General features: G+C 33.9%; 1 protein-coding gene across 2 annotated transcripts in view; it reads left to right on the top strand.

The window, feature by feature from the left end:
- CycY (cyclin Y) overlaps window positions 1-14,645 on the top strand; it is a 50,916-nt gene extending 36,271 nt beyond the window's left edge. For both annotated transcript variants that reach the window (XM_067767818.1, XM_067767817.1), the window contains exons 3-5: window positions 662-822; window positions 879-1,945; window positions 4,084-14,645. In XM_067767818.1, coding sequence (XP_067623919.1) covers window positions 1,198-1,945; window positions 4,084-4,466 — 1,131 coding nt within the window. In that variant the 5' untranslated portion in view covers window positions 662-822; window positions 879-1,197 and the 3' untranslated portion in view covers window positions 4,467-14,645. The remainder of the gene's footprint in view (window positions 1-661; window positions 823-878; window positions 1,946-4,083) is intronic.
- Window positions 14,646-15,780: the final 1,135 nt, after the last annotated feature.

Raw genomic sequence — 15,780 nt, 5'->3', positions numbered from 1 at the left:
CTAAAGGGGTCGGGTTAAAAATTGGTCGAAATGGGATGGAATACCCCATATACTATATATACCACCATATATATACCACCGATCTCTGTGATTTTTTCAGACAACAATATATGCTATATACTTAAGCACTCGTTGAAATTTAAAGCCTATAGCTCTTAAAATAGGTCAGTAATTACGAAAAGTGTCTTATCTGAACAATCAGTTGTGGGGGATATATAGTATATATACGAGCGATCTCATCAATTTTTTCAGACAAAAATATGTGCAATATAGGAAAGTATATGGTGAACTTTGAAGCTTCAATCCGATAAATTGAGGTAGAAAGGAATCTCCTTTTTCTGAAAAATCGGTTGTATGGAGGATATATGCTATAGTGGTCCGATCCGGCCGGTTCCGACAAATGTCTAATCGTACATCTAAATACACCCGCTCGCCATATTTTATCAAGATACCTCAAAGTTTGAGGGACTAGTTTGCATACAAACAGACAGACGGACAGACGGGCATGGCTAAATCAACTCAGCTCGCCAACCTGATTACTTCGGTATACTTAATGGTGGGTTCAGGCCCACACGTCTGTAATTTAATTTCAACCAATTTCTTATTGATAACGTTTGAATGCAGCGACTTTCGATTCACAAATTTTTCTCTACAATTCCAGAATCAACAGCACCTAAAAAATTGTGTGAGAAGCTGGAAAAAAGTGCCAAATATCAAGAAACTAAAAGCGTTACGGTATAAAAATACGAACAAATTTAAACTAAGTTTTATTGCTGATAGCCAAGAGAACCCGAACAGGGATCGACTTTATTTGAAAATAAGGTAAGTATGCGTATTGTAAATGTCCCTCTATACTTAATAAACCTTTGTAAATCTAGGAAACGATAAGGCAACATGCGTTGCAACTAGTCAAAATAGCAAAAACAAAGCCACACCTTTTAAGAGAAGGAATTTAATATTAAATAAAAATATTAAGAAAAAAGAAGAAGAACGTAAAGCAAGACAAGTAACCAAAACGATTGCATTTAATACCACAAACAGACTAAAAAAATTGGAATTTCTACGTTAAGTTTTTCTCGTCTCCATTTTAAAATCATTTCTTCCTCGCACACGAAAGATCTCTACACTTCATTCTACTTTATTTACTCACTCTCAGCCAATTACTTGGACTCAAAACAAGCTTGCTTTTTTATAAAAATGGGTAACAAGAATTCATGTTGTGCTTATTCAAGCCCACAATCAGATCGTAAATCTAAGGATATACCACCGGTCTATGAAGAGCGACATCATGTGCATAGTAGTCATCATATTTCATCATCATCACAACATCAATTAGATGGTCATGGTGGTATTTCAGCTTCAACAGCAGCAATACATCACAGTGCTGGTACACTAGAAAATCCACACAATTTACAACACATTTCCGAACGTGAAGCGCTTGAAGGTGATGAGGATCCGTCGGTGGATCCAACAGCTGCCACTATGTTTTTAGAACGTTCTAAAGTAGAAAATGGTGGTATATCACGTAAACGTTCACAACATCAAATTGCACAACAAGCGGCGAATTCAACTGGTGGAGGTTTAAAGAAGAGTTCTTCATGTTCCACAATCTATTTGGATGATAGTACAGTATCACAACCAAATTTAAAAAATACCGTAAAATGTGTATCACTCGCTATTTATTATCATATAAAAAATCGTCAATCAGATAAACGTCTCGAAATATTCGATGAGAAATTACATCCATTAACACATGATACAGTACCAGAAGATTATGATACGCATAATCCTGAACATAGGCAAATATATAAATTTGTACGGACACTTTTCAATGCGGCACAATTAACTGCTGAATGTGCCATAATAACGCTAGTCTACTTGGAGCGTTTAGTTACATATGCGGAATTAGATTTGGCACCATGCAATTGGAAGCGTATGGTGTTGGGTAAGTTGTTTTTAGTAATATGTGAATAAGATGGCAAAGAAAAGTTCGGTGTACTCTTACCGATGTAAAACATTTTTATAGAGCACATTGTAAAAGTCCGTGTAAGCGTTGTTAGCGCTAAAAGTGGAAGTTACTGTTTTTATACTCAGCTGAGCAGAGCTCACAGAGTATATTAATTTTGTTCGCATAACGGTAATCCGTAACGACATAAACTAATCGAGATATATATAGACTTCTATATATCAAAATGATCTGGTCGAAAAAAGAAATTCATTTAGCCATGTCCGTCCGTCCGTCAATCTGTCCGTTAACACGATAACTTGCGTAAATTTTGAGGTATCTTGATGAAATTTTGTATGTAGGTTCCTGTGCATTCATCTCAGATCGCTATGTAAAATGAACAAAATCGGACTATAACCATGTTCACTTTTTCGATATCGAAAATTTCGAAAAACCGAAAAAGTGCGATAATTCATTACCAAATACGGATAAGGCGATGAAAATTGGTAGGTAGGTTGACCTTATGACGGAGAATAGAAAATTAGTAACATTTTAGACAATGGGCGTGACACCGCGCACTTTTAAAAAAAGGTAATTTAAAAGTTTTGCAACCTGTAATTTGGCACTCGTTGAAGATATCATAATGAAATTTGGCAAGACCGTTATTCCTATTACTACATGTGTGCTAAATAAAAATTAGCAAATTCAGATGACGAACACGCCCACTTAAAAAAAAAAAAAATTTAAGTCAAATTTTAACAAAAAATTTAATATCTTTACAGTATATAAGTTATTTATGTCAACATTCAACTCGAGTAATGATATGGTGCAACAAAATACAAAAAAAAAAGAAAATTTCAAAATGGGCGTGGCTCCGCCCTTTTTTATTTAATTTGTCTAGGATACTTTTAATGCCATAAGTCGAACAAAAATTTACCAATCCTTGTACATAGATTCTAGGGACATAGATTCTATGGCGATAACTTTTATATATCTTTAATAAACTTAGTTCACGTACTTATCTGAACTCACTTTATCTTGGTATAAAAAATGGCCGAAATCCGACTATGACCACGCCCACTTTTTCGATATCGAAAATTACGAAAAAATAAAAAAATGCCATAATTCTATACCAAATATGAAAAAAGGGATGAAACATGGTAATTGGATTGGTTTATTGACGCATAATATAACTTTAGAAAAAACTTTGTAAAATGGGTGTGACACCTACCATATTAAGTAGAAGAAGATGAAAAAGTTCTGCAGGGCGAAATCAAAAGCCCTTGGAATCTTGGCAGGAATACTGTTCGTGGTATTACATATATAAATAAATTAGCGGCACCCGACAGATGAGGTTCTGGGTCACCCTGGTCGAAATTTTGGTCGATATCTCGAAAACGCCTTCACATATAGAACTAAGGGCCACTCCCTTTCAAAGCCCTCATTAATACCTACAAACACATTGTAGAGTCACCCCTGGTCCACCTTTGTAGCGATATCTCATAAATGCGTCCACCTATAGCACTAAGGGACACTCCCTTTTAAATAATCATTAACACCTTTGATTTGATACCCATATCGTACAAACAAATTCTAGAGTCACCCCTGGTCCACCTTTATGGCGATATCTCGAAATGGCGTCCACCTATAGAACTATGACCCACTCCCTTTTAAAATACTCTTTAATACCTTCCATTTGATACCCATGTCATACAAACACATTCCAGGGTTACCCTAGGTTCATTTTTTACATGGTGATTTTCCCTTACTTTGTCTCCATATCTCTCAACTGAGTATGTAATGTTCGGTTACACCCGAACTTAGCCTTCCTTACTTGTTGAATTTATTTATCGGCTGAGGATCGAAAGAAAAGTTAAAGATGTGCAAGTCGAACTAGGCTGTAAGCTGTTATGAAAATTATTGTATCAAAAAGAGCTAAGAGTAAAGGTTCTAAAATGGCTCCATGACATCGTAGTCCTGTCAAAACTGTTAGCTTTTCTAAGTGTGTAAATTCAGCGGAGTATATAGACAACCCAAAATTCTTTACATTGGAAAGTGCATGACAAAATTTTTTCTACGACGACCTAATAGTCATTCATTATATACTTATAAAAAACGTATTCCCGTTTTTAAATTAGGTGCCATATTGCTAGCCTCAAAGGTGTGGGACGATCAAGCTGTTTGGAATGTCGATTATTGTCAAATTTTAAAGGATATCACAGTTGAAGACATGAATGAATTGGAACGTGAATTTCTTGAATTATTACAGTTCAATATAAATGTACCCTCATCCGTCTACGCCAAATACTATTTTGATTTACGTACGCTAGCCGAAGCGAACGATTTGTCTTTCCCAACGGAACCACTCTCTAAAGAGCGTGCTCAAAAATTGGAAGCTATGTCACGTGTTATGCAAGATAAAGTGACTGCCGAAGCGTTGAAGAATGGCATGAAGAAATGGTCGTCTATGGATAATATTAGCCAAGGTGGTCCACGACGTTCTGTGGCTATACTTTCGTGATTTTCGTTAGTTTATTAGAGGATTAAGATTACTAAGCAATTTAAAATAAGAAGCGTCTGTATGTGTGACAAAACAAACTCGTTTATTAACAATCCAATACGCACATTGTGAATTTAACAGTTTTACATGTGAATTGAAAATATGAGTTTTCCAAATTTTGTTCGATGTCTAAAATGATTTTAGAGAAAATAGTAGATCATCAAGTAAATGGTAAATGCAATTTGTGATTGAATTAAAATGCGGGATAAAGTGAATGCCAAAATATCGCATCAAACTATATCGGATACACGAGATATACAAAATAAGAACGAAATGTGCAAATTAGGACGTTATGCGAGTTTTGCAAAACGGTTTTGATATTTAAATCCAAATGCTAAAAAAAGAGGAACAGAATATAAATGTTTCGAATTATAGTAAGTTCATTTGCGAATATTGTTTTCAAAAACGGAACTACAAATATGAAAAAATTGCAACAAAGGAACATTATGAATTCGAATAAATTTATTTTCGAATTCAGTTGCAGTATAGGATCCTTTAAAAGCCCTGCTAGACAGAGCTGACGGAAACTCCAAACCATTAACAGAATTTTTGGCATCACTAATACATTCGCATAAATGTACATACACGTATACAAAATGTTTACATCAGGTTTACCATGTCGCTTCTAATAACCTGATAGAAACTTTGCTTTACATCAGCTATATCTGTCAACTGATGCCTCGAATGACTGATAGCTGTCTAGTAGTGAGTATAATATTAAAAAACATCTTAGCCAACATTCTTGCTGTAACTGTCTACTGAAGTTTTTGCGAGTTATTCTATAGGCAAAGCCATTGTCAGCATGAATACGTGTCGTTTCGGTGGTTAGACTCGACTATAATTTCGAAAATAAATATTTTCTCAAAAGTACTTGCACATTCTATACAGAATAAAATATTGCATGGCATATTTGGAGATGAATACTAACTAGTCAGCGACAAATAATGTATTCAATACGTAGTACGAAAATCGGGATTGAATCTTTTTCGAAAATTTAAGTCAAAAATGTTTGTTGAACGGAGTTTGAAACAAATTTCGAATGGAAATTTTTTTGAAATAAACGAAATTGAAAATTAAAAAAAAAATGCGCTTCCTTTCACTAAGGAAAAAAATAATAAAACATAAGAAATGCATTTTAAAAAACCGAAATATGCATTTTGGCGCTGACTGTTACATACATAAAAACATATATAACTGTTAATTACTAAAATTTAAAGGGTTTATTCCTTGTTTGTGATTAGATTGCAATATATTGTAGAGCTTACGATTTCCGAACATGTTCGAGAAGAGATTTCTCGCGAGATTCTCGAATCTCGAATTACTCGTAAGGCTCGCGAGATGCTCGAATCTCGAATTACTCGTAAGGCTCCTGATATTCTCGAATCTCGAGTTACTCGTATGGTTCGCGAACTTCTCGACATTCAACTTAATCGATTCATTGCTGTTTTATGTATATAGAGCTTACGATTTCTTCTGGAGCACAAGCCAAAATGTCCGCAAAACCACAAGTAAAAACCTCCGAAATGTATAGAATATTGCCAATGCAGCTACTGAAATGAAAGTCGAGAAGATCGCGAGTATTACGAGTAATTCGAGAATCTTGCGAGCCTTACGAGTAATTCGAGATTCGAGAATCTCGCGAGAAGCCGTGTTATTGAAGTCTCGTTGAAAAATAAAATATTGCGATCAAATTATATGTATAATAAATATAGATCTTTCTGGCCGAAAGTGGATGGCAGGAGGTCTGCTGAAATAATTGGGTTCACTAAGGCTCACCTATCAATGGTCATTGGGGTTTTGACAGGGCACTGTCCCATGGGTATCCATGCGGTACGTCTCAATATACTGGAAACTCCATCCTGCTGCAGCTGTATGGAGGATGATGAGGTGGAATCACCAAATCACTTTATGCTTGATTGTCCAGCTTTTGCCAGAATTAGGCGAAAGTACTTCGGTCGCGACTTACTTGGATCTCCCGAGGATATATCCAAAGTTAAGATCGGTATCATTCGGAGCTTTATCGTTGCTACCCAACGATTCTCTAAGTAGCTGGATCTAGGTCACCGTTATTTTTGGTGTATGTGGTATCACAACGGACCTTCGTGTTGTCCAAGTGAGCTATCCTTATCAGGGCAGCTACCACCTAACCTATCCTATCCTATCAATGTCTTGGAAGCAATATAATAATCAACAAAAAAGCCACAAGTAAAAAAAAACAAGTGTATAAATACTATCCATACAGCGATTAAGTAAGAATGTCGGGAAGCTCGCGAGATTTACGAGGACTTCGAGACACGAGAATCTCGCGAGAAGTCGAATTCTCGATTTCTCGGGTCTCGAAAATCTCGCTTGTGTTCGAGAAGAAATCATAAGCTCTAATATATTGCATTTCAAAAATCAATTTAAAAGTCACACAATTAACCGCGAAATTCTAATAATACGACACAATATGAAGAAAATTGTGGACTTAAACAAAGAGTGTGTAATTGCAGCGTATACATGTGATTGATAAATTAAATGTTGAAAAACAATTCTAACTTAGATAATCATCATCAAGCATTGATATTAAATTTTACCATTTTTGTAAACGCCCTGTAGATAGGGCTGGGACTACCCGCATATTCCAATATTCGGATATCCGTTGACACGGATAAAATCCGGAAGGCATGGAAATCCGGTTAATATTCGTTTGTGAAAATATCCGGATATCCGGATTTATGAAGATCCTGTTAATAACCGTATTTTTGGATATCCAGTGAATGCAACAAATTGATGTAATATATATGTTTATCTAACATTAATAACAATAAATTCGTGGGGCATTTATATCAATTAACAGCGTTTTTTCACAATATATACAAATGGCACTGTTCTTATTTTCACTTGTTTGTAAAATTGTAGCTTTTTAATTTTTGACGTTAATTTAATAATCTACAAACATATTTTGTGAATAATTTTTCGATGTTTGCTTCGTTCGGTTCTGATATGCAGATATTCAACTTTTATATTCCAGTATCGGGACATGCGGTTATCCGGATTTTCCGTTTACGTATTTGTGAATCCGGATATCCGGATAGCCGGATTTTTTGCTTAGCTATCCGGTTATCCGAATATCCTGTTTATCCGGATAGTTGAAAAATCCGGATGCAGTTCACAGCCCTACCTGTAGATTAGCCATTTAAACAACTTAGATCTAGATCGTTTCATGCCAATTTGGCCAATGATAGAAATCGATGCTCTTCGCTTTGAATGAATTTTGATCAAAACCATACTAATAGCATAAAACACAATTCTGGCAGGACGAAAAGATTTCAAAACTAAACAAATGTTTAAAATCCTGCTATTTTTCTAGTCTTGAAGCTATGAAATTTAGACAAATGGAAAGCAACAACTCTATCCAATTGGTCGATTTATCATGATATGATCCTGCTATATATATGTATGTATAATACTTGAAATCATAGCTCGAATTGTGCAAACATAAGCACTAAAGACCAATTTTAAGTAGCTTTTAAATTGAATGCTAATGATATAGTAAGCAAGCGGATCAGCGAACAAATTAGAGGCGATAACACTGTGCAAACACATTTTCTTGCTTGGGCGGATTGTTTCCAATGCTTAGAGTAATTTTGTGTACCCTTAATTAAAATTTATTGTTTCCAAAAATTCAGACTTAAAATAATGTCTGTCTTAAGGAATTTCAATATAGCATATTTCATTCTGAGTCATTATCATTCCGCCCCAATATAGTAAAGTCAAAATGGTTGCACAGTGTTGACACTTGATAATAAACCGTTTTTGATGCCCCTATTGCCGTTTACAACTCAACTTAGTTGGGTTGTAATTAAAAGAGCTCAACTTTAAGACAACTAAACTCCCGTTTGGTATTACGAATTTCAACTTATTTCAGTTGAAATTGAATTGAGTTGCCAACTTCAGAAAGTGATGATTTGACAGATAAATGAACAGCTGATCAATTTATGGAGGAAATTTAAGCATTTACAAAATAAAAGCAAAACGGACATTATATGAAAATCTATTATATAATGGCGAAAATGTTGGTGATTGACATGTCGCGAATACGGAAAACATTCGCGTGATCATTCCAATCCATTGGAACTACCAAGCACCAGTAAGAAAATGTTTAAGTGACAAATGTTGAACTTATCATGCAATTATTTTGCAGATTTGAAAGGAAGCGTTTTGCTCTTTACTAAACAAAATTAAGGACCATTTCCGCATACGCGTTCGTATTTTAAAATTATGCGCCACACTCCGATTCCTTGCTGACGGCAGCTATGAAATATGCTGTGGAAATGATTTTGGGTTGGACTGGTTTTAGATATTATTGAGGAGCATATTTGAGCGAAATGGATAAAACCCAAACAGCAAAAATTGTATTTTACTCTAAAACAGGATTCCCAGGAGTAGTGATTAGTATCAATGGGACTCACGTTCGCATAATTTCACCTATTTTGGCTGCATCCGAACTGCGGCCAGTCTCGTCCAACTTCGGAATGTCGCTCCATAAAGTAAAAAAGTTATTCAATGTAATCCTTCGTTTAAACGTTGTTTTTTCTATAAATGTGTACAAAATTGTTGATTATTGTTTGATTAAAAAAGGTTTAACTACCGGCTTTAAATTTTTTGTTTTTCTTTGGTAACGCTTTATGAGCCCGTGTACCATCTAACTCTTATCAAAGGTGGTATCAAAAGACGCGTTTCGATCTCTGTTTTTGGGATTCGAAACCGAAAATTAAAAATTTTATTTCTGTCGAAAAATATTTACAAAAACTCACAAAATGGCCGGAGATGGTCCGAAATATGAGGTGCGATCCACATTTTTTTTGCACAGAACATCTTTCTGCGTTGGCGGCCTTTGGCCGCGATTTGTAAAAATAACCCTGGATGGGTCCAACGCCTTTCTGCATTAGTGTATACAAAAAATACAACAACCACATGAAAATTTTTACCGAAATGATTTGACAAAAATTAAAATTTTAATTTTTGTTTTCGGATTCTTGAATCGGAGGTCGAAACGTGTCTTTTGATACCAACTTTCAAAATTTTTGTTAAAAATTAAGAGGTGAACCGTCCTGTAAAACGTTACATTTTTTCAAAACAACTGCAAAATTGTATGAGACAACTGCTAGTAATCAGTTGTAAGATTTTGACGTCTTTGAGAACTACACTAACACAAGGTTGTAAACGGTAACGCCACAAAAAGTTATTAGACTAGACAACTCAAACGACATTTTTTTTTTTTTTGACAGGTTGTAATCTGTAATACCAAATTGCGAAATTTCAACCCAACCAGAGTTGAGTTGTAAACGGTAACAGGGGCATAAAATACATATAAGATTACGAAAATAAATATATACATAAAAAAAATAATCAGTGGCCAAACAATGCTATGCTATGAAGAAATATAAATTGTAGGCTTTAAGAAAAACGCGCAGATATTTTTTAATACTAAAAATTAAGATAAAAAAAATTAAAATTTGTTAACAGTGCAATAGTAAAAATCAGTTTTTGTGAGGCATGCCTTAAGGGTCAATTAATGGTGACTTATAACCATAAAACCATAACCAAATAAAACATCAATGTAATCGATTAATGGTGCCATACCATAACGCTAAAGCCATAACCATACCATAGCCAAACAATTGGTTTTTGGTTTCTCGCCATATCCATAACCTAAAAATTTTGGAGCTGGTAGATTTAATAACTTTTTGTAGATTTTATTCATTGTTTTGGATACGTTATGACTAAGAGACTTATTTTTTGCGGAATATGATTGTAATTTTTTGCGTTTTCTTCATTTTTATGAAATTTTTGACGATTTTTAGGTTAAGACACCATTAATCGATCACATTGGAGATGGTTATGGAATGTGTATGGTTACGACTATGGCGTTAGGGTTAAGGGAGTTTAATTAGCACTTTAAATCGGCGGTCTAGTTTGGCATACAAACCATTTTAAAGGTCTACAAGTAGGATATGTAGCAGCACGCACATCCACAGCCACGCTCACCTGATAAAATGCTTGTTCTTGTTCGTTTTTTTGTGGATGCTATTTGGCACTGTTGTACTTCTTGGGTCCAAGAAAAGTGTAGTATCTGCTAACGAAAACGGCGTAAAATTTTTATTGTAAAATTACAAAGAAATATCCTTATTTACTTTCAAACGAGCACTTTATTACATCTCTCTTTAAAATCCATATGTTTTGGACAATTTTAATTAACAAATTGTGGTACTTTATTACCGGCGACGATTGCTAAAACCAGGGGCCGAAACTGTTATTCCTTTTATAGTATAATTCCTTTCAAAACTATTAATTTTGGACTTTTAATATATTTGGATCAAGATATAAATTATTTTCGGATTATTATTTTCTGAGTCCGATAGAACTAGTTAAACTCGGACTTTTAAAAATAAAAGTCCGGAAATTAAAGTTAAATCCGGACTTTTATTTTTTAAAGCCAAAATAAAAGTCCCGCCTGATAACAAAGAAACGGCTTATCCGAAGCAAACCATTTTTTTATTTAACTAGTTTAACTAGTTCTATCGGACTAAAAAAAACCAAAATACAGATTTTACTTTTATATGTGGACTTTTATGGAAAAAGTTTGAAAAATAAAAAGGATGCATGATATTGCTATAGGGATACCTGGGAACTCAAACATTTTAACCTAGGACAATTTTTGACCAGGACTTTTTCGACTCCGCAAAAAAAATAATTATTATTTTCCGTCCCTGGCTAAAACACTACCAAAACCGTCGAGAGGTATTAAGAGACGCGTTTTTCCTCGCTTCCAATAATTCGAATACTTTTTCGCCATTGGAGTATTGATTAAAGGACAAAACGCGTATTTTCATTTCTCTTTCCACATTTTTGGGCGGGTTATTGCAGCCGACATTGGTTTCAAACTGTTTTTCGCGGAGAACTTTGGAACGGGTAGAAAAACTTAGCACCCGTGTTTGTATTCTTAATACTGGAATAACTACGCGTCCTCAGATACCCCAATTCAAGATTTGTATAATTTTCTGTAGGATCCATATAGGTGCACTACATTTTCATACTAAATTCGTTCAAAAAAATTTACCATAACAACCTATATCTGATATTCCGCTCCTTGTTTTGTTTCCCTGCGTCGCTTTCCACGACAGCAACCCCGGTAATTTTGACACTTCGTTCAGTGTCAAACGCATGTTCCACGCAGGTTCCACTTAGTTCGACAATACTTTCACACTGACCGAAGTGTCAAACGGCAGTGTGTTAGAAAAAGAAAGGAATTGTTTCCTTCTCATACATATCATACTTGTAAATCTGTACTATGATACAAACACTGAAATAAAATTATGAGCCAATATATTCCATCACATGTGCCAAAAGAATCTTTCGTCCTGATCCCAAATTTTGAGAACTTTCCCAAAATTTGGCATGTAGTTTATTTTATGTTCGAATAAACCTGCGTGTAGTATGTAGATATGTCTCGTTAAACGAGTATTTTTAATGTCACGCAGTGTTATTTATCTGCATTTGTTAAGTATATCTTATGCAAATGAGTTCATATCGGGTCGAGTTCAAGAAATTTTTGTGTAAATCCGAGTTTAATTCTTATCGTGATTGGTATAATGTTTAATGATATTCGGGTATATGTGCGTGCGTTTCCTGGAACTTCTTGGGCTCATTATGAACTAAAAAAAAAGTAATTGAAAACAATATGTAATTTAAAAACTTTTTGATTTGCAAGCTAGCAAACTAGACTGAGCAGACTATAATTAAATTTGAGCAATTCTTCCTGAAAAAGTTTCCCTGTTGTAATGGTGGTTTTGGATTTTGAAAAACCGCTCAAAGTGTGTGTTTTTGTTTCCTCATTGTCTACAGATTTTCACCACTGTCTTTAATTTCCAGAAAATCAATCAAAATTCATTTGAACATTTAACTCTAAATCGCAGCCCATTCTCCAGTGATCCATTTGCATTTGCTTTTCTTCTTCTTTCAAGCGCTATTAAGTGGTTAGGTATTGTTAACTTAATCTTACGCATAATGTGTAGATTGCACGTATTTTTATGGAGAACGGTAGATTGCGCGACACTGGCGCCAGCTGGCATGAAAAAGTAGCCAACTTGCAACTTTTGTTAGGGTTAGGGGGCTAGTAGGAGGCGATATAAAATTTTCTAACAAAATTAGGGAGGCTCGAAATTCATTTCAGACCTCTGGTCCCATGGACAATATTACTCAGTATGACCCATAGATTCAGAAATTGGATGGCCTTTTCGACAATAAATTTTACCCACCCTAATGTATATATATGAGGCTACCAGTGCTGGAATTCTGTTACTTTTTTAACGAAATTCTCTATCGATAAATATAATTATTTCGATTTTCAATAACTTTTTACCGATAATTTATGATGAGCTGTTGTCGTAAATAGAATATTTAATTTGGGCTAACGGCATTAGATGTGAGGCCACTTAATTAAATTTCCATCACGTTAGAGATGTCGAGTAGTGAATAAAGCTAAGTATTTGTCAACAGGAAATATGTTAGTTGATTAGCGTAATTTAGAAATTTGAAAAATTTGACTTTTATAGTTAACTATTTCGTCACAGTACGAAATGAACTGGTAACAATTGAAACAGTCATCGTTTTGCCATTGCTTCTTTTCATACTCTGCCAGTTCTAATAATCCGAGATTCTTTGCTGTACTTTGTTAGGAAAACTTGTCTGACATAAGAATATGAAATAAATAATCTAAGGAACTATCTGCAATACTTAAATTATTCTTACTATTTTTTTACTACGAAAAATTAAAGCTAAAACTAAAAATAACTCTATGTTACAATTTTAAATTGACTTAATTGTCATTATAATTACTTATAATATGTATAAACACACATCAAATTGACAATTTATACCATTTGGGCAATTTATTACGCAATTTCTCATATAATAAATTGTACAAATAAATTGCCAATTTAAAAAAAAATTGCGTAATAAATTGTTTCTAACTGCAAATGCAACCTTGTAAAGTGTGTTAATTGAGTAGATTTAAACGTCAGTTACGTATGGTTCAACTATATGGTTGGCTCATCCCATCATCAAAACATTGAGCACATTTTCTTACAACACACAAAAATTTCAAAGTTTTGTGTTTTCATTGCATTCCATTCGCCTAATACCAACACGCACATTTTGACAGTCTGAACAAAGATATCTTGTTGCTTTAGAGATGAACCAACTAGCTATTAAATTACTATTGCGTAAGCTAAATTTATTTGTATGAACACCACTCAATTTAAATTGATATTGCTGCAGTTTATTATTTTTCTGTTTGAACATAGTATTACTCAAGTAAACTTTGGAATTCAAAAATAAAAATTGTGATCCTAGTTTTTGTATTTAATTGGTGAGACCTGCTCATATTGCTTTATACAATTATTTTTGTAATTGATATTAGAGAAAAACTTCGTAATTTTTCCTTATTATCAATAAGAGCTTAGTTTTTGTTTTATTAGTAAGAGTTTAATGCCAAGATGAACTTAAACATTTCAGTTTTCTTCACGCATTTTAGTATTAAAAAAAGTAAATATTGAAATAAAAAAAATACGAATTGACTGCTTTTATATGAGCATAATTTTAGCGTCGTATGGTGAAATTAAGTAGTATATGTATGTATATACTTTGAAAAGTAACGAACAACAGAAATCGCAAAAACAAAATACTTAAAAATAGTCCTAAAATTAAGTCTAAATATATTTCTATACTAAAATACATACTAATGCATAGTATATGTATATATTAACATACATTTGAAAATAAGGGCCAACTAAAAAAGCAGAAAAAAACTGCGAATAAAATTGTACCATCTCAAAATGGACATAACGGTAAAAATTAAAATAAAAAATACCCAAAAAATTTGTAATTTTTAGTATAAGAGTAAGCATGCATACATTTAGCGAAAGACATGCGATATTTGTAAAACTATTCTTATTATTAAGAAACGAAAGATAAAACGGACACATCTGAAGAAAAATAGATACATATTTTTTCATTTATAATTTATTTTACACTTAAACTTTATTTCGATAATAAAACCTAATTTAAACACTTATAATATACCAGTGAACCCTACATGAAGATTTTTATCATTATGGATAAGACAAGTGTGATAACTTCTGCATAGACGTCAAAATTACAAATAGAATGGATCGCCTGATTTTTAGTTGACTATCGCTGTCTCATTCTGCACCTCTTTCTATCCCCCGCTGAAGATAGCCGATTCTCTGCGCCGCACAGTGTTTCGTGTAGAACAAGCTAGCTGGACAAAAACAAAGTTCTTATTCCAAGAAAAGTGTAATGAGAAATGAAAGAAAACAAACAAAATAACGGGATTTCTGCTTTTTTTTGATATTTTTGCTCATATATATTGAGTAATTGAAGTAAGAAAGCAGGAGTGACCGTAAAATGCATTGATTAATTTGCAAAATTCTTGTTGAATATTAAGCTTCATATTTCTTTTAAGTGAACAATTTTATATAATTTTTTTGATGCATTCTAAGCCCGAAGGTAAGTAAAATTTTTTAATAGTGATTCTTTCGCAATTAGAGTATTTTCAATATATTTAACATTCCGTTATTAATAAGAAAAGGGTTTTTTCTCTATATTTTTAACTTTAGGGACAAAAAAGTTACATATATCCGCGGACATCCGGGCTAAATTTTACATATGTTATAGTCGGAAGTATTCTCTAATAGTAGAAAGAAAAAACCATTGCGAATTCTTTGCACATCTATTTTTAATTTTTTTTTGTAGATTTTGTTATCTCCACATATAAAATAGGATGTATGTACGTACCAGCTCCGACGAGATATTTGAACCTTTAAAGCTGATCTACAAACAGCAAAACCAATTCCCAGGTACAGGGAACAAACACGTAGCCATAAAACACACAAAAATAAACGCGCAAGGTCAACCAGAGCACACTAAAAGCAAAAAGGCGAAGATCACTGACTTCAACCTGCCAGAACCTACCGCACCAGTCACCAAGGCATAAAAACAGGTACATACAAAACAATCCTAATGCAGGTATAACCACACAGGAACGCTACACAAAACAACCCCATTTGGTAGCATCTACGCCAATACCTGAATGTAATATAAATACTGCACAACTGATAAGAAATCAGAACGATCAACGACACTTAAGATGGCAGCACAACAATCATCAGCTATTCAACCTGTCGGAAAATCAACAACACAAAGCAGT

This window comes from Eurosta solidaginis, chromosome 2 (genome assembly GCF_040869045.1).
Source record: "Eurosta solidaginis isolate ZX-2024a chromosome 2, ASM4086904v1, whole genome shotgun sequence".
Taxonomy (NCBI): Eukaryota; Metazoa; Arthropoda; class Insecta; order Diptera; family Tephritidae; genus Eurosta; species Eurosta solidaginis.
This window is presented reverse-complemented; position numbering and strand designations above follow the sequence as displayed.